The 23,527-nt window shown below is 45.3% G+C and overlaps 1 protein-coding gene across 7 annotated transcripts in view; it reads right to left on the bottom strand.

Annotated features, from left to right (window-relative positions):
• Positions 1-23,527, bottom strand: part of LETM2 (leucine zipper and EF-hand containing transmembrane protein 2) — an 84,260-nt gene that overhangs the window by 50,678 nt on the left and 10,055 nt on the right. For all 7 annotated transcript variants that reach the window (XM_030201923.1, XM_030201924.1, XM_030201928.1 and 4 more), the window contains 2 exons: positions 8,062-8,497; positions 3,900-4,043 (listed from right to left, as the gene is read on the bottom strand). In XM_030201923.1, the coding sequence (XP_030057783.1) occupies positions 3,900-4,043; positions 8,062-8,497 (580 nt within the window). The remainder of the gene's footprint in view (positions 1-3,899; positions 4,044-8,061; positions 8,498-23,527) is intronic.

Consider the following 23,527-nt stretch of genomic DNA (forward strand, 5'->3'; position numbering starts at 1 on the left):
GAGGTTGTGTACCGACTGTCATGCTCCTTTGTGCGGAATTTGGGTGGTTTCCCTCACCCCCCCCCCCCCCCCCACTGGAATGTTTTAGACAATAAGTGCTATTCCTGTGATCTTAGGAAGGGCAAGATATGGCCCACTGCCGGGCACTAAGCCTCATAGAAGGTCTCCTCATACTCTAACTCCTGTAAAAACTGAGTCAAAGGTCTGTTAAGAACATAGGAACATAAGAATAACCATACCGGATCAGAACAATCATCCATCTAGCCCAGTATCCTGCTTCCAGCAGTGGCCAATCCAGGTCACAAATACCTGGCAGAAACCAATTAGTAGCACCATTCCATGCTACCAATCCCAGAGCAAGCAGTGGCTCCCCCATGTCCATCTCAATAACAGACTATGGACTTTTCCCCCAGGAACTTGTCCAAATATTTTTTTAAACCCAGATATGCTAACCGCCATTACCACATCCTCCAGCAACAAGTTCCAAAGCTTAACTACATAAGTATTGCCGTACTGGGAAAGACCAAAGGTCCATCAAGCCCAGCATCCTGTTTCCAACAGTGGCCAATCCAGGTCACGTATACCTGGCAAGATCCCAAAAAAGTACAAAACATTTTATACTGCTTATCCCAGAAATAGTGAATTTTCCCCAAGTCCATTTAATAATGGTCTGCGGACTTTTCCTTTAGAAAGCCATCCAAACCTTTTTTTTTAAACCCCGCTAAGCTAACCGCCTTCACCACTTTCTCTGGCAACGAATTCCAGAGATTAATTACACATTGAGTGAAGAAAACTTTTCTCTGATTCGTTTTAAATTTACTACTTTGTAGCTTCATCACATGCCCCCTAGTCCTAGTATTTTTGGAAAGAGTAAACAAACGATTCATGTCTACCCGTTCCAATCCACTCATTATTTTATAGACCTCTATCATATCTCCCCTCAGCCGTCTTTTCTCCCGGCTGAAGAGCCCTAGATGAGTCAGCCTTTCCTCATAGGGAAGTCGTCCCACCCCTTTTATCATTTCCTTCCATGCCATCTAAGGTTCCCAGTAACATTAAGTTATGTACCCAATACAATCAAACCATCTCTGGGGCTGACACCCATTCCTGGTGTATCCAGTGTTTGGAGCCAAACCATAAACCATGTTCTTTGTTTTCATATGCAGAAAGGAACCCAGAAGTCCAAAGCAGATCCAAATCGTTGACGTAGGTATCGGCTTCTGCGTTTGCATCAGCGTCGGAAGCATTGGTCCCGATGGCTACCAGAGCAGTGTCTGACACTGGGAGTGGATGTGCCTCAAGTGGGTTTCCACCTGCCTCGGCACCGGCCACAGTGCAGAACCCCCGGGACCAGTCAGCATTGGACCCAACACCGAAGACTTCTGTACCTGAGAAGTGTTGGCACTGAGAGGAGCGCTCCTACTTTATTGAAGAGTGCCTTTGCGCTGGTCTCCAGATAGCTGGGACCCAGTTTCTGCCATGGCACCGACAACTCTGCGGGTTGTTTTGGAACTATGCCCCAGCCTTTACTGATGTTGGCCCTCAATGAAGAAATCTGGGCCATTCTTCAAGAGTACTTGGCGGGACTTCTTCAGTCACAGAGTCCATCGGCACCAGGGGCCATTGTTTCAGTTCCCCCGGTTGAACAGGGAAAAGGCAGATACTCCATCTACTTCATTGTCCCAAAGAAGAAAGATACCTTTTGTCCAGTCTTAAATCTCAAAGGTCTAAATCGCTGCCTCCGAGTGTTCTGCTTTCATATAGAGACTAAGAGCTGTCATAGGCTGAGTTCAAGCGGGAGAATTTCTCACTGCTCTCCATCTCAAGCAGGAGTACTTGCGTATACCCATAAGGCACCGCATCAGATGTTTCTATGTTTTGCGCTGCTGGGCTTTCACTTCCAGTCCAGGGCTTTTCCCTTCAGTCTCGCCAGTGCTCCAAGAATGTTTATCCAGGTGGTGGTGGTGGTGGTGTCCTTCAGCACCATGGAATCTGAGTTCACCTGTATCCTGACTGCCTCATTCGTGCACCATCCTAATTCGGACAGTGTGGCGATGGATAAAGTTGTCCGTCTTCTGCAGTTGTTGAGTCGAGTGATCTATTTCTAGAGGAGAAGAATAACAGCATTGCAGACTTATCCGTAAACCAGGATTTTCACACACATAACAGTCTTAAAGGGAGCAACTAGATCTAAACACTGAACTTCAGACTCATACCAACGACTGACAGCTTCCGAAGCAGACAAATATCCAAATCACCCAACTTTGGTATCCAAAGTTCTTTGTTTTAAAGGCTCAATTGCACCTCTAAAGAGGGTTTCCTTAATATGGGAATTGAAAGAGAGATCCAATAATGATCAGACCAGGGGACTGGAGACTGTGAAATAGTTCACAGAATGTCTATTTAGAAAATTTACGTCCAAAAAAACATAAATCCAGTAAATGTCCTGCAGTATGAGAACAGGAACAAAGAATGTGTTTCCAGTCTAAACCAAAAAGAGAATCAGAAAAACCAGAAACAACTAAATCAGAGGCAATTGAATCAAAATGCAGTTTAAAATCAGCCAACAAGATGACATTTCATCACGCAATACCATTAGTAAGCAAAATATCAGAAATAGAGCCACCAGCATAATGAACCCTGGGGGGACATAAGTACATAAGTATTGCCATCTTCAATGAGGAAAAAGGGGGCAAGCTCATCTGAAAAAAATGTCAATGCTATTCAGCCGGTGCTCAGTCCTAAGGAGGCCTTACAGCCAAAAAAATAAAGGAATCTTAAAAGTGGGGAAAAACTTTAATAAATATTTACAGGAAAAGACAACTTTGTAAAAGAAAACACTGAAGCAAAAGGGACAAAAATCCTGAAAGAGAAAGCACATTAAAAGTAAAGACCAAACGCACTGAAGTGAACTGATAACAAACGCGACCTCTCTTTTCCACAGATGAAGACAGACAGTTGATCCCACACTCACTACTCAGACGGTAAGGCTCCCCCACTTGCACGGTGGACAAGCAGGCCATATTTTTTTTTTTGTTACATTTGTACCCCGCACTTTCCCACTCATGGCAGGCTCAATGCGGCTTACGTGGGGCAATGAAGGGTTAAGTGACTTGCCCAGAGTCACAAGGAGCTGCCTGTGCCTGAAGTGGGAATCAAACTCAGTTCCCCAGGACCAAAGTCCACCACCCTAACCACGAGGCCACTCCTCCACTCACCTGTGGGTGATGTTATCCATGGAGCTTGGAGCGGAAATGCTGCCCAGCGTACTTTTCCTTTAAGTCTTAAAGGACAAAATAGGATATGCAGCATTTAGCACATGCTGATGTATGTTAGCACACACTAAGCTTTAGTAAAAGGGCTCCTTAGTTTTCTACTGATAAAGTGGTCTTGTACAATCACGTCTGTGCCCCACTAATAACTTTTAAACCAATCATCCAAATTTCTGCCACAGAATGCAGGGAACACAATAACTCTCAGCTCACAGTTTTTATGCTCTCAACACCCCATGCTCCCCTGCTTGTGATCACCAGCTGGAATATAATGGGCTGCATGGCATTTAGCGTATGCTGTTAGTGTACGCTAAATCCATTAGTGTGCCTTAGTAAAAGGACCCCTTAATTTCTTGTAGGAAAAAAAAACACCTCTGGTCTTTAACTATGTACTTATTACTCAGAAAGTCACATAACTTTATTCTATGTGCTAATTTATGTACCACAAATTTATGTTAAAATGTTGATTTCACTGTAAAATGAAAACAGTGGCGTCTAACAGTAGGATATAGCACTATATAGTGTGTTCCACCAGAGTGGAACACAATTTATGGGCCAGACCATAAATCCAACTTGGCCCTTACTATTACACAGACATTTGCTTGTTCAAGGTATCAGAATTCAAACCTTTTTGGATGCCGTCTCAAAAGTGGAAGGTAACATGTCAGGAAATAGTTTCAAAAACACAGGTAGGAGGAACTCCATAAAGGGTACGATTATAAAGACAGTGAAAGGGAGCAGGCGGAAGAGGTCGACACATGTCCTCATCAGCTATAAAAAAAAGTACAAAAGAAAAATTGTGTGTTACAGCCTATAAACCTATTAATTAACTCTACTCAGTCCTGTGGCATTCCCCTAACAAGAATTATACCCATTTTCATCTATGATCCTCTGTTACCAAAATATTTACAGCAAACTAGTTGTACACAAGCAGTGCTGGAATCTGAAAGTTAAGTAGATTTTTCAAATGACATAAATTATTTCCTTGGTCTAGAAATTCCCTCATTATTTTTGGGCTTCTGGCTCAGAACTAACCTCAGTTGATCTTCTGAACCATAATCCTTCATGCACATCTTCACAGGGTTTATTTATTGTTTTATTTGTTGCATTTGTATCTCACATTTTCCCACCTATTCGCAGCTCAATGTGGATTACAATAATACATCATGACAATCGTCAATCAAGAGTAGATAAGCAATTGGTTACATAAAGAACAAGTGTAATAAAATGGATATAATCCGTTCAACAAATCAGAAAACAGATAGATTAATCAATTCAAAAAATCAGGGTTCCTGTTCACAACTCCTCCCCCAATTTAAAAAAAACCCCACATCTTCTACACACACCTACTCCCTTCATTGCAGTGTGTTAGGTTCCAACTCCCTCAAGAACCCTTCAAGCAGGACACTAGAAGGCAGACTTCAGAAAAGATGTGCAGAGGAGAATTCCAACCTTCAAGAGAGGACATGTGGCATTCCCATATCTTACAAAAGGCTCTACCAAACAAAGACTCTTGCAAAATAAAAGGGCTGTACAACCAAGCTCCTCCATGTCCAGAGGAAGCAGCAATTTTAGAAAGCTGGATATGGAAAACACCCTTCCTAAACAGAGTCATGGGAGCAGCTTTCCAAAATCGCTGCACTCTATGCAAGGAAAGCCAATCCCAGCATTGATAAAACGCCCCATAGGCGACCCCCTCCCAATGCAGGTTTCCCCAACAACCACCCCGACCCCCTCCCAATGCAGGTTTCCCCAACAACCACCCCCACCGTTAAAAAAGTCACCCCTCTCTGGAAGTACCCCCTACCTCCCACTTCCCTTTCCTAGCTCTCATGCTTACTGGGGGGGGGTGGTCCTTGGTATCTAGTGGGGCAGAAGCAATGACATTTGCTCTCGCCTTACAGCTACCAGATTTCCAAAGCTGCCAAGACCTCTATTGGTAATACTGCAAAATGACCTTATATGTAAGCCTGATTCTTAAAAGTAATAGTGCAATATTACCGACAGGGGTAGCCATTTTACAGATGCAGCAGGCATTACTCCTACTCCTCTCGACACCAGGAACCCCTGGTAAGCCTGGGAACTGGGTCAGGGGGCTTGTGGCCTAATTTTTGGGGTCCTGAGGAACCCGGGAGAGGGGATATGATGAGGCTGCCATATGTCAAGCAAGTGCCCACACATGGGGGCCCTGATATCAGAGACAGGGGTTGGCGTTGCTTGGGGGAGAGGTGAAGGGTTGGGTACATGATATGGGTGGTATCCTGGCACTTTGGAGACTGGTAATATTGGGATTTACAGCTGGCCTGCAGCATGAACTTAGATGTGCCTCAGAGCAGGTATAAATTCCAAAGTCTGGGTTTCCTTTTACCGATGTGGATTCACTACATGAAATATGGAATGCACGCCTGTATTGTTGTCCTGCCCAGACCAGTCCTTCTCCCTGCCCTTTGCCATCTAGATGTACTCAGTTTCTCCACATCTGAATGCCCCTATTCTGAAATGGCATTTAAATGTCTGATCCTCTTTGTTGCTGTGTTACTATTATGTACTGAGAGAGACTCCCTTCTCTCCTCCCATTCCTCTGCAACTTCAAGGGCTTCTACAACACCCCCAGTCCCAACCCGCATAAGGTGCAGAAGGTAGGCCTGGGGAGAATAGATGGCATGAATGGGGTAGACTGGATAGGCCATATGGTCTTCATCTGCCTACATTTTTCTCTGTTTCTATGAAACAAATCCAGATCTTCTGCATGAGCCACACAAAGTACTACCATTGAGCTGGCACTGGAGTACACAAATTGCAGTGTAATTTGAGGTCTTATTAAATCCTCCAACTTACTCTGACTCCTCCCCCTACCCGCCTTTAATCAATCAATCTGCTAAACTAGAAATGCTTTAATAGATTCAGTCAGCTTGAAGAACTGCCTTCACAGAGATGACTGGGACCTGCTTTCAGTCCTTTCCAGAACTAGTCCCCCAACATCTGCCCCTTAACACAGGCTCCAGCCATGCCTAGTTCCTTACTGTTCCTTATGTCATACCTAGTTTCTGTGCATCCTGTCCTGCAGTCACACCATGCCTTATCATGTTGTTTATGTATAACCTGCTCTATTTGAGCTACCTCATGCTGTACTCCTGCCTTGACTTCTGAACTTGCCTTGCCTACCGAAGGTACTCTGCTTGCATTGTTTGGACTCCGTTTGCATTGTGAACTTGCAAGCAGGCTCCCATGTGACAATACCAACATAGGATTAAGTCAGTGGTTCCCATACTGTGGGTCGGAACCCCTAAATGGGGTTGCATCCTCAGCAGATAACACCAAAAAAACGGAGCTGCCCCTCCTCTATCTCTGGACCTTCACTGTGACCTACGCCCAATGCTTGCAATCAGCATGGAGCTTGTAACTCAGTGAGCATTCACAGGCTCTGCCCCCTCCTGTTGTGTAAAGTCCTGTTAGACAGGACTGGGGTCTGTGACTGAACACTGACACACAGGGCCCTGTGCCAACTGCTGCCTTCTTGCTCTGGCTAACTAAAAGGAGGGGAGTAGAAGTCTGCTATCTTGCTTTCATCACCATCTTGGGTCACAACAATTTTTAAGTGTTAAAATGGGATCCTACCAGATAAGTTTGGGAAGCACTATGGTAAGAAGTACTTGCAACCGCCATGATCCATCAAAATAGGACTCACTTCCCATCTATCCATCTCCTAGCTAGAGATCTTGGCATCTCTTAAGGCAGAAAAGACTCCAGAAACTGTCACAATGCAAGCAGAATCCAAACAGTACTAGCAGAGCAGGGCAAGAGACCAAACTAATGTGCTTTCTGGTCCAATCTGGCCTTTTCCCAATAAGGTGAACAAGAGCAAAGCCTCATTTATTTTAATGGGTAAATATTCCATTTTGAAACATTGTTTTGTAAAAACAACAATACATCTTGTGAACCATGAAAACTACTGAAAACGTTAAATGCTTGCTGATCATCCTATATAATAAAATGCACCTCCAACATTCTGAAGCTGACTGCATGGCTGAGGCATTCCTGCTCTCTGTATCCATCTCCTGAATTGACATCACATACTTCCGGGTTTGTCACAAGCAGAAGTGACCAACCACACGAGGTTTCTCGGCTTCAGAATGTTGGAGGTGCATTCTATTAAATAGGATTGGTCAGTTTCTTGAAGCACAGCCAGAGCTCAGCGTCCTGCACAGTAACGCTCAGACACCAGAGAGAGAGAGGGAGGGCGAGGTATCTCTGTCACACACACACTCTATGTCTCACACTGTATCACACTCACTCTCATCACATTCACTCTCTATGTGTCACACAGTCACTCACACACTCTCTTGGTCTCATACACTCAGTCTCACAGAGAGTCTGTGTCTCAAACACACACTCTCTCTCGCACACACTGTATCTGTGTGAAACACACTCTCTCACACTGTCTCACATATGCACTTGCACACACTCTCATTCTCACACACACACACTCTCTCACAGACACACTCGCACCCAAACTCACTCTCTCTCACACACACACTCGCACATTCACTCTCACACACAGTCACTCTCACATACACTCTCTCAAACATACACACTCCGAGGAAAACCTTGCTAGCGCCCGTTTCATTTGTGTCAGAAACGGGCCTTTTTTACTAGTTAAACAATAACCAAATACATCCTCAGACTCTTAACAGCAACATGACATGCTTGTGTGCAAATGCTTTGATTTTTACTGAAATTTGGAGCCCACATATGAAAATTCTGATGGCCTCCAAGGGTTCATACACACCCTTCGCCTCTCCCTCCTGGTTAACACCTGCCCGTGTAATAACCGCCACACCATTCTGGCTGCGACCTTGGTGTCAATCCACAGCAAGCGGAATCCATGGTAGTAATGCTTCAGTTCATCCACAATTTTCTGCCATAAAGACTTTACCACTGAAACATGTCTATTGTTGTCTGGCTGGGGTTTAACCTTCTCTGGGCCTTGTTTTGCTGTACTTTCAGCGGGCACTGGATTACTTGGCAGATCCTGGTGCCAATGACTGGATGAGTGCAGCATCCGTATTGCTTTAGTCTGTGCACTAACCAGGATGCAGGAGGGCACCAGAGGTCGGCTGTCCTGGGCATATATTCTAGTGAGGCAGACATCCTGAGAACGGAGAAAAGAAGCGGCAGACAAGGCACAGGGACAGCAGCTGGTGTGCATGAAATTGTATGATCCTCTGAAACACAGAAAAAAAATATGCTAAAAATGATTCAGTTCATATGATATTAGTTCATAAGTTGGTCAACAGAAACATTGGACAATGCTTTCTGGGTTGCCAAATATCTTAAGCATTAACAGCACAGAACAAATTAGACAACTGCATAATTGATATTTTGCTTGACCTTCAAAAATTTAAATCTGTTCACCATGAGGCATCGATACTGTAGTGACTACAGGAAATACTTTGTACACTGGCACTAAAGGCGTTTCAAGTTTTGATGAATTAACTATCTAGGGGGTTTACAAAAGTAACATTAGTAATACAATAATAAGAAAATTATAAAAGCAACTTGAGGAGAGATCACATTTTTTACTTTTGTTACATTTGTACCCCGCACTTTTTCCCACTCATGGCAGGCTCAATGCGGCAGGCAATGGAGGGTTAAGTGACTTGCCCAGAGTCACAAGGAGCTGCCTGTGCCAGGAATCGAACTCAGTTCCTCAGGACCAAAGTCCACCACCCTAACCACTAGGCCACTCCTCCACTCCATGCTTTAAGTGGGGTAGACATACCTCTGTTTTGCTCCAGAGGCTTCCCGCTTTATTTCAATTTTTTTACTTGTCTTTGCTACCGTGTCCACCACTTGATGCAATTTTCCACAAGTCCAACAGTAAATGGACATATATATATAAGAATATAAGAGTAGGTATACTGGGTGACAGTGAGACCAATGGTCCATCTAGCCCGTTGTCCTGCTTCCAATAGTGACCAAGCCAGGTCACAAGTACCTGGCAGAAACCAAAATTGTGGGAACATTCCATGCTAAAAATCCCAGGGCAAGCAGTTGCTTTCCCATGTCTGTCTCAATAGCAGACTATGAACTTTTCCTCCAGGAACCTGTCCAAACCTTTTTTTTTTTAAACCAGATATGCTAACTGCTGTTACCACATCCTCCGACAAAGAGTTCCAGAGCTTAACTATTCGTTCAGTGAAAAAAATATTTCCATGTGAAGTGTCCCCCTCGTCTCTGCACTTTTGGAACAAGTTTAAAAAAGCAAAACCACACACACACACATCGATTTACTTCTACTCATTCTACACCACTCAGGATTTTGTAGACCTCAATCATATCTCCCCTCATTTGTCACTTTTCCAAGCTGAAGAGCCCTAACCTCTTTAGCGGTTCCTTATACAGAGGAGTTCCATCCCCTTTATCATCTTGGTCACTCTTCTTAGAACCTTTTCTAATGCTGTTATATCTTTTTTGACATACAGTGACCAGAACTGAACACAATACTCAAGATGCGGTTGCACCATGGAGCGATATAGAGGCATTATAACTAAGTCTGGGCAACATAAAGCGTCTACATCAAATAAGATGCACAAAGAGAAGCTCCCCGGCGCCAAAGATAAAATGGAGGAGGCATCTGGATCCGCGGCGCACCAATTCTCTGACGCCCAGCTGGAGCAACTTACCCCGACAGTCTCATGTGTGCTAGAGCCCCAATTAAGCTTTCAGTTCAGTTGCAGCAATCTGAAATGTAACTGTACGGCTTTTCAGCACGAGCTAGAGACCTGGGTAGCCATGCTGGAAGATTCGATTAGGCCATGTGGTGAGCAGATAGAATGATTTCAAGCACAACTGAACAGTCTTTCAAAATAGAGAATCGTTCCTGACAGAATAATATTAGGCTGATTGGGATCCCCAAGTCTATTCAGGATCATAACACTGTCGAGCTGTCTAGGGCAGTGGATTACAGATCCTTTGGTTAGCCTCAAGGGCCACCTTGTCTTGGAACGCACTCAAAGGTTAGGCCACAAACATAAGGGAGCAACACACCCACGGGCAGTTATAGCCAAAAGGGGGAAGGGGGGAATCAAACTTCAAATGCTTGCTTAAAAAGGTATGTCATCAGGGCTGTCTTATACCTCTGAAGTAATGGTTCCAGTCACAGCGATATGGGAAGTCTATTCCACAAGGTGTGCCCTCTAATATTAAACATGGAGTTATGAAATGCAACCAGAAAGATTTGATGGAAAGAAGGGATAGTGAGAAAGTACCGACCTGATGAACAGAGAGCATGAGAGGCAGCATATGGGACCAGATACTTAGAGACGAATAGTGGAAGTCTTTTATAGATGGAACACTACAAACAAGGAGGACTTTATACTCCAACCTGTAACGGATGGGGAGCCAATGTTCCATCTTCAGAAGGGGGAGTACATGATCAAATTTTTTTGCTGCTGCAATTAACAGCGGCGTTCTGCACCAATTAAATAGGTTTAGTCTCTCCATGTAAAATCTACAAACAAGGTGTTACAGTAATCCAAGTACATAAGAACCAAAGAAAGGACAAGAACACATATTACTTTCGGTTCAAGGAGATTGCGGTGGAACAGATCTGTCGCATTCTAAAAAAGCATTTGCTTACAATGGAGGAGAGATGGGGGTGGAAACTGAGAACCGAGTCAAAAATAATGCCCCAAAGTTTAACAGTCTCCCAAATAGCGATGGAAGGCCTGCTAAAGTGATGAAACGAGGGGTAGGAATCACCTGGTCCCTAGCAAATATAAGATCCTTTGTTTTATCCAAATTTGAGTGCATTTTATTCATCATCAACCATTCTGCTATGTGTTTCAGTCTGGAGTTTAGAAAGTACATAAGTAATGCCATACTGGGAAAAGACCAAGGGTCCATCGAGCCCAGCATCCTGTCCACGACAGCGGCCAATCCAGGCCAAGGGCACCTGGCAAGCTTCCCAAACGTACAAACATTCTATACATGTTATTCCTGGAATTGTGGATTTTTCCAAAGTCCATTTAGTAGCGGTTTATGGACTTGTTCTTTAGGGAACCCTCCAACCCCTTTTTTTAAACTCTGCTAAGCTAACCGCCTTCACCACTTTCTCTGGCAACGAATTCCAGAGTTTAATTATACGTTGGGTGAAGAAAAATTTTCTCCGTTTTAAATTTACTACACTGTAGTTTCATCGCATGCCCCCTAGTCCTAGTATTTTTGGAAAGCGTGAACAGAGGCTTCACATCCACCTGTTCCACTCCACTCATTATTTTATATACCTCTATCATGTCTCCCCTCAGCCGCCTCTTCTCCAAGCTGAATAGCCCTAGCCTCCTTACTCTTTCTTCATAGGGAAGTCGTCCCATCCCCGCTATCATTTTAGTCGCCCTTCGCTGCACCTTTTCCAATTCTACTATATCTTTCTTGAGATGCAGCGACCAGAATTGAACATAATACTCAAGGTGCGGTCGCACCATGGAGCGATACAACGGCATTATAACATCCTCACACCTGTTTTCCATACCTTTCCTAATAATACCCAACATTCTATTCGCTTTCCTAGCCGCAGCAGCACACTGAGCAGAAGGTTTCAGTGTATTATCGACGACGACACCCAGATCCCTTTCTTGGTCCATAACTCCTAACGTGGAACCTTGCATGACGTAGCTATAATTCGGGTTCTTTTTTCCCATATACATCATCTTGCATTTGCTCACATTAAACGTCATCTGCCATTTAGCTGCCCAGTCTCGTAAGGTCTTCTTGTAATTTTTCATAATCCTGTCCCGATTTAACAACTTTGAATAACTTTGTGTCATCAGCAAATTTAATTACCTCGCTAGTTACTCCCATCTCTAAATCATTTATAAATATATTAAAAAGCAGTGGTCCTAGCACAGACCCCTGAGGAACCCCACTAACTACCCTTCTCCATTGTGAATACATGGATCAATAGTTGCAAGAATTTAGATGTCAGTTCCATAGATATAAGGAATGAGTCCTAGGGATTCAATCAGCTAGAAAAGAACCCTGCGGTACCCCACAATCTAGAGTAAAATGGACATGAGGTCTCTTCTCATCACAGGATACAATATGCTTTTCTGGAAAGATAAGTGAATCCAATTCCAGGTTTTACCAGTAACATCTAAATCCTGTACATAAGCATAAGTATATAAGCACCGCCATACTGGGAAAGACCATGGGTCCATCAAGCCCAGCATCCTGTCTCGACAGCGGCCAATCCAGGCTTCAAAAACCCAGCAACCCCCCCCCCCGCCCCCCCCCCCCAAATTAATAATGTTCAATGGACTTTTCCCTCAGGAATCTGTCCAAACCCCCCTTTAAATTCCATAAGGCCAGCTGCTGTCACTACATTCCCATCACAAGGCGGGGGGGGGGGGGGGGGGGAGAACAACAACTTGAGTCTAGTCCCACTAATACAGAGTGAACAACTCCTTGGGTGGTTGTAGCTAGACAGGGAAGGCTACGTGGGAGGTGGTGGGGAGGATTAACCTGTAGACAGGACATTCCAATCCACATCAGGCAAGTTGAAATCTCCCAGCAATAGTGTCTTCCCTTTCCTACCAAACTTATGGATATCAGATCCTTGTCCTGCAGGGCTGTAGATAACACACGTGTGTGGATACAGGTTCCATCTTCTCTTTCCAGGACAATCCATATAGCTTCTTCCTTTCCCCAGGTTTTTTTATTTATTTATTTTTTTTATTACATTTGTACCCTGCACTTTCCCACTCATGGCAGGCTCAATGCAGCTTACATATTGTATACAGGTACTTATTTCTACCTAGGGCAATGGAGGGTTAAGTGACTTGCCCAGAGTCACAAGGAGCTGCCTGTGCCTGCAGTGGGAATCAAACCCAGTTCCACAGAACCAAAGTCAACCACTCTAACCACTAGGCCACTCCTCCACTGCATTTCAACCGCTCTGATATTGTTTTTCACATAAATCACCATTCCACAACCTCTTCAACCCTCCCTATCCTTCCTAAAAAGATTACAGTCCAGTATGATCGTATCCCATTCATGGGAATCTTTGAACTATGTCTCTATAACAACAACAATATCCAAGTTTTCCTCAAACATCAGAATGAAGACAGATGAAGACATAAGCAACTGTTAGAGGCCAGAACATCTGCAAGTGAAAAGAATTAAACCAAACACTAATTTGTAAATATATAAAATTCAAAGTTCAGCTCTCTGGCAGCATTCCAAAGTAAAAGTGTGTTTCTTTTCAGGATTTTCCAAGTCTCTACAAAGCTGCCCCGCCTCTGAAGGACACACTGTGTATTAGGCACCAGATACGATGGAGCCAAATTGATTAAATTAAATCATAGTCAACACTGCAGTAGAATGAAGGTACAAAACATAGTTCTGATAATAAAAACACCCTTAAAACAATTTCAGCATAAAATATAAAACACAATGCAAGAGAGCAATTATAAGTTTGTGACAAGGCTACTGCCAGGGGGGCTAGGATTAAGCATTCAGCCCCTGAAATACAAGTACCAGAAGCCATTGCAAGGGAGGCAGAGAGTAATCCGGAAACAAGGGAATGGATTCCCAGCTCCAGCAGAGGGAGCCAGGGGGATAGCCAGGCTGAGCCTTTAATTTCGTCCCCCACTAGGGGGAGGCGGAGGGAAGAAGCTCAGTTCCCCTGGATACGCAATCAATATACTATGCGGCCCAGCTGGAATAGAGGGGCCCATGGAGAGGGAAGAAGATGATTGGATTGATTATATGGAAGGAGGGGTAGATCAGAGGGGAGAGGAATCCCAGGAGGGGGGAGAAGCCTCTATGAAGTGGGAGAGTTCCAAGGCAGGGATGGCCAGCTCCTGAGGGTTTGGAAGGGTGTTGGAGGTGAGAGTAACCTGCTTTACTGGAAGCCTGATGTATTTGGAAACCTGCTTTATTTCCCTGCTTTACTGGAAACCTATGTGGTTGGAACCTGTTTGTTTGGGGATAACCTATGTACTGAAGTTTGTGACAGCTGTTACTGGCTAGATAATAAAAATCATTTGACCTAGCCACTGTCTGCAATTGTGGTGAGAACTGGAAAAAACGGCTGGTGGGTGGCTCCACCTTGCTGGGAAGCAGTGGACCCTTTTCACAAGTTATAAGCAGTCAGTCAGGATGAAGATAAAGCTTATAGCAACTTTTAGAGGCCAGAACCTCTGCAAGTGAAAAGGGAGGTGTTTTTTGTTTTTTTCTTTATAAGATAGATGGAGATAATATCTCCTTTATAATCTGCTGACTTTAAGAGAAGGTATATGGTATATGCCCGTCACTCATTATGGTGAGTTTTACTCTCGTTTAATCCAAGTATGTTTGAAATATAATGATAAACCCTTACTAGTGGCTGGGGACATGAATTTATGTAAGCCGCATTGAGCCTGCCATGAGTGGGGAAGTGTGGGGTACAAATGTAACAAAAAAAAAAATTTAGTGATGGCTCCATGAATGGACTGCTGTTGCTTTTGCGATATCTGCAGCATTCCCTATCAGCAATGCCAAGTTTGATTACAAAGTAGGGCCAACTGGCAGGTCTGCGACTTTTCTTGCAAAAGCCCACAGCACTTACCACAGATCCTAAGGTGCATTTCCTTTGAGCTGGGCAGAGGGGTAAATACATTACCTTGGGGTTACTATTCCTTCTGATATGCCCCTATTGTATACTTGTAATGTCACCCCCCCCCCCCCTTTTTGAGAACCACAAGGAGTATACTGGGCATCCTATTTCTCTTTTGGATATTATTTAATATGATGCTGGCTCTACATCTTTCAGATGCTGCCTTTGTATTTGAGGGTCCGTGATGAGCATTCACTACATAGAGACCTCCGTTTTCTCTAAAAGGGACAGCGTGCCAGGTTGTCCATAGCGGTTCTTCAGAAACCTTGCGAATATGGGGAGCTAGGGCTTTTAAATGTGCATTATTTAACACTGGCTTGCTCCATGCATAATACAAATGACTGGTATTGCGGATAGCAGGATTTCTCTGTGACTCCCTTAGAGACCTTTTCTCCCTTCAAAGAACATTTCAGCTGGCTGCTTCATACGACCCCAGACTCTTCACCTAGCTCACTGCGAGATCACATCCTCCTCCAACCAGCTTAAACCACTTGGCGCTGGCTGTGCAAATGACATCACTTTAGCATGTCTCTACACCATAATCCTGATTTTCCAGCTGGCTCTGACTCTGCAGTGTCCCATTGCTGGGTCCCAAGTAGGCCTTTGTTAACTTTATCAGCTCTTGACAGTGGGGACTTTGAAGCCTTTTGCAAATCTCCAAGCAGCTTATGCATTTCCGTCCTCTGGCCATTTTGCTTACACTAAATTGTCTCATTATGAAGCCCTTTTACAAAGCAGTGGTAGGGTTAACGCACAGATAGTGCGCGCCAAATCAGGACTACCACCGGGGTAGCACAGGTGCCTGGTGGTAATTCCGAAATTGGTGTGTGCTAGTTCCTGCGGTAGAAAATACTTTTCTATTTTCTACCACGGGGGACATTCCTGTCAGTAATTGAAGCGCACCCACATTGGTGCGCACTAAACAATTACCACACGAATAGCACTTGAGCCCTTACCGCTAGGTCATTGGTTGGTGGTAAGGGCTCAGTATTATGATTCTACTTGGACAAGCATGGTAGCGACCGGGTCTCGGTCCTGACTGGCTACGTCAGGGATTGGGCTGACGTCTGAGGCAGATGATGTCAGACCTATTTAAACCTACCTCTGCTTGCATAGGATGCTCTAGCGTTATTTCCCTCAGCAGTGAGCTTACCTTGTGATTCTCCGCTGTCTGTGGCACAGTGTGAGTGTTCTCTCTCTCTGTGGTAAGCCTTTAACCCTTTACTTTCTGTATTTGTTGTTTGAGTCTGTGGGAGCTTGCTCCTTTGTCTAGCTGTGCTTTTGCTCAGCTGTGAGTTGTTTCTCTGTGTAGGTTGCCTTTTACCCCTTACTTTCTGCATTTGCTGTTTGCGTGTGTGGGAGCTTGCGCCTTCATCTAGCTGTGCTGTTGCTCAGCTGTGAGCTGTTTTGTGTGGTTAGCCTTTAACCCTTTACTTTCTGCGTTTGCTGTTTTGAGTCTGAGAGAGCTTGCGCCTTCATCTAGCTGTGCTGTTGCTCAGCTGTGAGCTGTTTTGTGTGGTTAGCCTTTAACCCTTTACTTTCTGCGTTTGCTGTTTTGAGTCTGAGAGAGCTTGCGCCTTCATCTAGCTGTGATGTAGCTCAGCTATGAGCTGTGTGTGTGTGTGTGTTTTCCCTTTAACCCTTCACTTGCTGAATCTGTTTGGGCTGCTCCTCTGTCTAAGCTGTTGGTTCTGGCACAACCCTGAGCTGCCTCTGTGTGGTTTCCCTTTTACTTGTTGATGTTGTTACTGTTAGTACCTGTGTGTTTGGGTCTCGTGACCTTTCGCGTTGTGTGCGCAGCCTGTTTAGTATTCCCTTCTGGGAATTTTGGTCTATTACTCTTCCCCTTCCTTCTTGTTTGTTTGGGTTCCAGTTTGGCCTTGTGGCCCGTACACTTGTATTGTGCTACATGTGGGTTCCAGTTTGGCCTTGCAGCCCATACGAGTGTTCTATCTTTCCTTTCTGGTGGTGCTCTCTGGTTTCCATGAGTGTGCTGGGCTTCGTAGCCTTTTGTCTCTGTACTAGCATAGCCTCAGTCTGCCCTAGACTTCGGTCCAGGTCCAAAGACTCACGACCAAATACAACACTCAGCAGTAAATAGCCATGCACTACCTTTCATTTTAGCACACGGCCATTTATTGCCCCATTGAAAAATGCTTTCCCCCCCCCCCCCCCCCCCAACTGCGGTAAAAAAAATGGCTCAGCGTGTGCCAAAAACATGTGCCCACACTACCGCAGGCCACTTTTTACCGTAGCTTAGTAAAAGGACCCCTATGTGCGTAGCCTGGGCATTGGTCAATCTCAGTAAGGATGTACAAGATACTCTTACACGGCACTCACACTGGGCTCACAAAACAAGGTACCATTGACCTATCATCATAGATATTTTAGGGACACCACTAATTTGGCTTCTCAATGGTCACTGGAGCTTGTGGTGACAGTAATTGGATCTCAAATTCAAGAACATGCAGTGCTTTTTTTGTGCCGGTACGCAACGGTACGGCGTACCGGCACCTTTTTCTCCTCCTCCCCTCCCCTCCCCTCCCATTACTTCTAGCGATTCTCCGCCTCTCTCATGCCCTCCCATCGACGTGCAGCGATTTTTCCGTCCCTCCCCTACCCTCACCTCTCTCATATCCAGCGATTCTTCGTCCCTCAGCGTCCTCCTTCACTGCCTGCCAGCCAGTCGGACTCAGAAGCGAACGGTGCAGGCAGCGATTGGCTGGCAGCGTCGTAGCTTCCCTCTGCAAGTCCCGCCTACAACTTCCTGTTTACGCATAGGCGGGACTTGCAGAGGGAAGCTACGACGCTGCCAGGCAATCGCTGCCTGCACCGTTCGCTTCTGAGTCCGAGTGGCTGGCAGGCAGTGAAGGAGGACGCTGAGGGACGAAGAATCGCTGGATATGAGAGAGGTGAGGGTAGGGGAGGGACGGAAAAATCGCTGCACGTCGATGGGAGGGCATGAGAGAGGCGGAGAATCGCTGGAAGTAATGGGAGGGGAGGGGAGGGAGAATCGCTGGAAATCAATGGGAGGGAAGGGCAGGGGAGAGAGAATTGCTGGAAATCAATGGGATGGGAGGGAAGGGCAGGGGAGAGAGAATTGCTGGACATGGGAAGGGCAGGGGAGAGAGAATTGCTGGGCATGGGAAGGGCAGGGTAGAGAGAATTGCTGGACGGGATGGGAGAGAAGGGCAGGGGAAAGAGAATTGCTGGAAATCAATGAGATGGGAGGGAAGGGCAGGGGAGAGAGAATTGCTGGACGGGATGGGAGAGAAGGGCAGGGGAAAGAGAATTGCTGGAAATCAATGAGATGGGAGGGAAGGGCAGGGGAGAGAGAATTGCTGGAAATCAATGAGATGGGAGGGAAGGGCAGGGGAGAGAGAATTGCTGGACGGGATGGGAGAGAAGGGCAGGGGAAAGAGAATTGCTGGAAATCAATGAGATGGGAGGGAAGGGCAGGGGAGAGAGAATTGCTGGACATGGGATGGGAGGGAAGGGCAAGGGAGAGAGAATTGCTGGACATGGGAAGGGCAGGGGAGAGAGAATTGCTGGAAATCAATGGGATGGGAGGGAAGGGCAGGGGAGAGAGAATTGCTGGACGGGATGGGAGAGAAGGGCAGGGGAAAGAGAATTGCTGGAAATCAATGGGATGGGAGGGGAGGGCAGGGGAGAGAGAATTGCTGGACATGGGAAGGGCAGGGGAGAGAGAATTGCTGGACATGGGATGGGAGGGAAGGGCAGGGGAGAGAGAATTGCTGGAAATCAATGGGATGGGAGGGAAGGGCAGGGGAGAGAGAATTGCTGGACATGGGATGGGAGGGAAGGCAAGGGAGAGAGAATTGCTGGACATGGGAAGGGCAGGGGAGAGAGAATTGCTGGACATGGGATGGGAGGGAAGGGCAGGGGAGAGAGAATTGCTGGAAATCAATGGGATGGGAGGGAAGGGCAGGGGAGAGAGAATTGCTGGACATGGGAAGGGCAGGGGAGAGAGAATTGCTGGACATGGGAAGGGCAGGGGAGAGAGAATTGCTGGACGGGATGGGAGAGAAGGGCAGGGGAAAGAGAATTGCTGGAAATCAATGGGATGGGGGGGAAGGGCAGGGGAGAGAGAATTGCTGGACATGGGATGGGAGGGAAGGGCAAGGGAGAGAGAATTGCTGGACATGGGAGGGAAGGGCAGGGGAGAGAATTGCTGGACATGGGATGGGAGGGAAGGGCAGGGGAGAGAGAATTGCTGGACATTGATGGGAGGGCAGGGATGAGATAATTGCTGGACATGGAGGGGAGAGAGGAGTATCGCTGGACGGGGAGGGGAGGACAGGGAAGAGAGAATTTCTGGACATGGAGGGGAGAGAGGAGAATCGCTGGACGGGGAGGGGAGGACAGGGAAGAAAGAATTGCTGGACATGGATGAGAGGGGAGAGAGGAGAAATGCTAGAAATGGATGGAGAGGGGAGCAGGAGATAGAGGAGAATTGCTGGACATGGATGGATGGAGGAGTTGGCTAGGAGAGAGGAGAAATGCTGACTTGGATGGAGGAGAGGGGAGAGAGAATTATTGCTTTATATGGATACAGATGAGGGAAGAGAGATGAGAAATGCTGGACATGGATGGAGGGAAAGAGAGAGGAGAAGTGCTGGACATGAATGGAGGGGAGGAAAGAAAAAAGAAGATGCGCATGGATGGAGATGAGGGAAAGGGAAGAGAGGAGAAAAACTGCACATGGATGGAGAAAATAGGCAAAAGCTGGAACCATGTTATACCTCCTCCAGTCAATTCCATGGAGGAGGACCCAGCTTTTACTTATGGATGCAGGGCAACAAAAGAAGAAGAAAGGAGGAAAGTAAAGAAATAAATGGAAAGGAAGCCCTGGAAACGGAGTTAAGAGAACAGATAGAGAGCAGCAGAATCAGAGACTGGGACCAATATGGATAGAAAAACAAAGTCACCAGACAACAAAGGTAGAAAAAAATCATTTTATTTTCATTTTAGTATTTGGAATTTGTCTTATTTTGCACTGGATATACTGGAGCTGTAACAGCTTACAGAAATTATTTATAATGAAAAAAAATCACATTATTTTTTCTCCTATACTAGTATAATATTTTCAATGATGTCTGTTTATATGCGCTATGGCTGGTATAAGGGGTGTGGCTAATGTGGGTGTGGCTATAATAGGGGCGGTGCCATGTGTGGTGACCCCGCCCACAATGAGTACCGGCACCTTTTTTTCTACAAAAAAAGCACTGAGAATATGTATAGGCAGTTCAGAACCTATTGCCTAATGCGAAGTTTTAGGAAATAGAATATAAGTTTGCTTTACTCCCATATATTGTCCCTAGTAGGGCACAGCTTTCTGTGATCAGCTGCCTGTCCCAAATACTAGATGTCATCTGCAACTCTCAGACAGAAGAACAGCAGGACAAGTTGGCTCTTTCCAAACAACAAGGAAGACATACGTATGAATTCAAAACCTTTGATTGAGAAACACCAAATGACTTGATACAGCTGCTGTGTTTCGGCGCCAACACACCTGCCTCAGGAGTCTACAAAACATTTAACAACTAAAAAAAAATCATATAATATAAACAATAAAGGATATATAAACAAAAAAAAACTTCAAAACTTCTTAAAAGAAAGTAAATTTGTGAAGCAGTACACACTCATTTAAACATGATGAAAAAAATAAAAATAAGACTACATATACAAATAGATAAATACATGTGGATATATACAAAGAGGTGATGATAAACAGTAAACATCTTCTTAATCTGATACATCAATTAATACGACATAAAAAAAAAGGAATAGAGGCACTATACCACTAATCTTGTGATGTAATGGATCAATGTTACCTTGTTTCAGGTTATAAGTACAAGTGAGAAAAAGTACTGTGGAAAATCTTACATGAGGGAGAAAAGGATTTTATGTATATATATGTGCATGCAAAGCCTATAATAAAAAAAACAGACATATAAAGATGTAGATATACAATAGCACTTGTATGGAGAAAAACAATATAGAAATGGATATACGATGACACTCATATAGAGAACACAGTGTTAACTCATAATACAGAGAAAAATTATATAAAGAAGAAAAAAGGGGGTAATAAAATGTATGGAGCTATATAATAGTTAAATGTGGGGTGAGGACCAGCTCTGTTCTGGGAAACAGCAAAGGTTGTGTTACGAGGAGATATTATTTCCTACTCAACACATAAGAGGAGAATGAGGGATAGAGAAATTGTTCGTCTGGGAGTTTTGGTCCAGAGGCTGCGGAGAGCATACGGGCACTCGCCTACGGTTTCACGTAGAATGGCTTTGTTGGAGGCGCAGAAAGAACTGAATGAATTATTGCATCAACGGGCGACCAAGACTCAGCTCTATTATAAATATCGTCTGTTCCAATATGGTAATAGGGCGGGGCGCATGTTGGCTAGGATGGTTCGTAGGAAGGAGGGGGTCAATCGGGTTTCGCAGTTAAAGGCTAGGGATGGGAGGATGATGAGAGAGGCTGGGGATATTGCGGACACTTTTGGTCAGTTTTATGAGGCGTTATATGCCTCGGATCAGGATGTAGTGTTAGATAGTACTCTGTATTTAGACAACTTGGTTTTACCTAGCCTCTCTGATCGGCAGAGGGAGTGTTTGAATGCACCATTTACTGAGGGGGAACTGATGTTGGCTTTACAACAGAGTGCTTCTCACAAAGCTCCTGGACCTGATGGTTATAGAGTAGAATTTTATAAGCAGTTTTTTGATCAGGTTCAGGGGCCTTTATTGGCTTTGTTCAACTCGATGGTGGCTACGCAGACACTCCCTGGTACATTTCAGGAGGCTCAAATTGTTGTGATACCTAAAGAAGGGAAGAGCGTGGTGGACCCTGAATCTTACAGACCCATTTCTCTAATCAACGTGGACGCGAAATTATATGCTAAAATCTTAGCCAATATATTAGCCATAGTCTTACCGCCCCTGGTTGAGGAGTCCCAGGTGGGTTTTGTGAGGGGGAGGACAGCAGTGAAAAATGTTCGATCTCTATTGACTTCTCTGGAAGTTGTAGCCCGGAAACGCCTACCGTCGCTTTCAGTTAGCTTTGACGCGGAAAAGGCGTTTGACCGGGTCAGTTGGTCGTATGTGTTTGCTATCTTACGCTCTTATGGTTTTGAGGGTTTTTTTCTAGAGGCTATCAAGGTCTTATACTCGGAGCCGAAGGCCTATGTGTGGGTAAATGGAGAACATTCGAGATCCTTCCGGATTTATAGAGGGACGAGGCAGGGATGTCCCTTGTCTCCTCTTCTCCGTGAAATGATACAGCACCCAGAGATTAAGGGTGTACAGATAGGAGATTTCGAGTTCTTGCTCTCTGCTTTCGCAGACGACTTGCTTGTACATCTCACAGAGCCGCGCTCTTCTCTACCGGCTCTCTTGGAACTATTTACTGAATTTGGAGATTTTGCGGGGTTCCGTCTCAATTACAGTAAATCACTGGCATTGTCCTCGATGGAGGACCTAAGGCAGGCGTGGGGCGAGGAATTTCCTCTTCGATGGGTGCCGGGATCTTTTAAATACCTGGGCCTACATATATCGATGACAGTCTCAGAATTGTATAGCCTGAATGTCTCTAGATTGTTGAGAGCCACAACGGAGAGACTGCATGCTTGGCAGTCTTTACCACTATCTCTTAGTGGGTGGATTCAGCTATTCAGAATGGTGGAGTTCCCTAGGTGGTTATACCTATTACATATGCTGCCCCTTTATTTGAAAACAAGGGATCTGACTCTGTTGACAAAGGTGATTAGGCATTTCTGTTGGGGAGGTAGGAAGGCGAAATTACTGTTGCACATGCTGCAAGGGACATGGAGAGGAGGCGGCCTGGGGCTCCCGGATTTGAGGAGGTATAATTGGGCTTGTCTCCTGCGTTACCTTGGTGACTGGTTTTTGACGCGAGATGATTATACTTGGAGACGGTTGGAAAGCCAATACTATGCGCCGTGTCATTTTCATTTTCTTTTGCAGGCTCCCAGCAAGTCACTTCCTCCTGATTTGCGTTCCAGTATACTAGTACTCCCTCTACGGACTCTTTGGAGAGATATGATGCGGATGTTTGGCCTGAGTCGGTGCACCTCAGATCTTCTTCCTATTCAAGGTAACTCGCTGTTTCGGAGAATGCGGTTTTTCGGATATGGGCGCGACATAGGATAACTCGGTTTGAACATGTGTTGAACCGGCAAGTTTTAATGTTGAATCTGGGGGCACTGGGGTTAGGATATGATATGGGAGGTGCTTTTGCCCCATGCCCAGTTAAAACACTATGTGGATTCATTGGAGACAGAGGCCCTGGGCTCTGGGCACTGTCGTCTTTTGAGGCAGTTTTTCCATTCGGTACAGAGTGAACGTCTTTCTATTTCTGGGTTGCACAAAGTGTTAGGGAAGTTTCTGGCGCCCAAGGATCGGGAGCATATTTGACAGAGGTGGGCAGGGGATTTGGAGAGACCACATATCACTTTAGACTTTGATGTTTTGACGGCCAGGATACGGAGTTTGGCGGGTAGTGCAGGGCTTAGAGAGTGCCAATATCGTATTCTCCATAGGGC

Source organism: Microcaecilia unicolor, chromosome 4, assembly GCF_901765095.1.
Source record: "Microcaecilia unicolor chromosome 4, aMicUni1.1, whole genome shotgun sequence".
Lineage (NCBI taxonomy): Eukaryota > Metazoa > Chordata > Amphibia > Gymnophiona > Siphonopidae > Microcaecilia > Microcaecilia unicolor.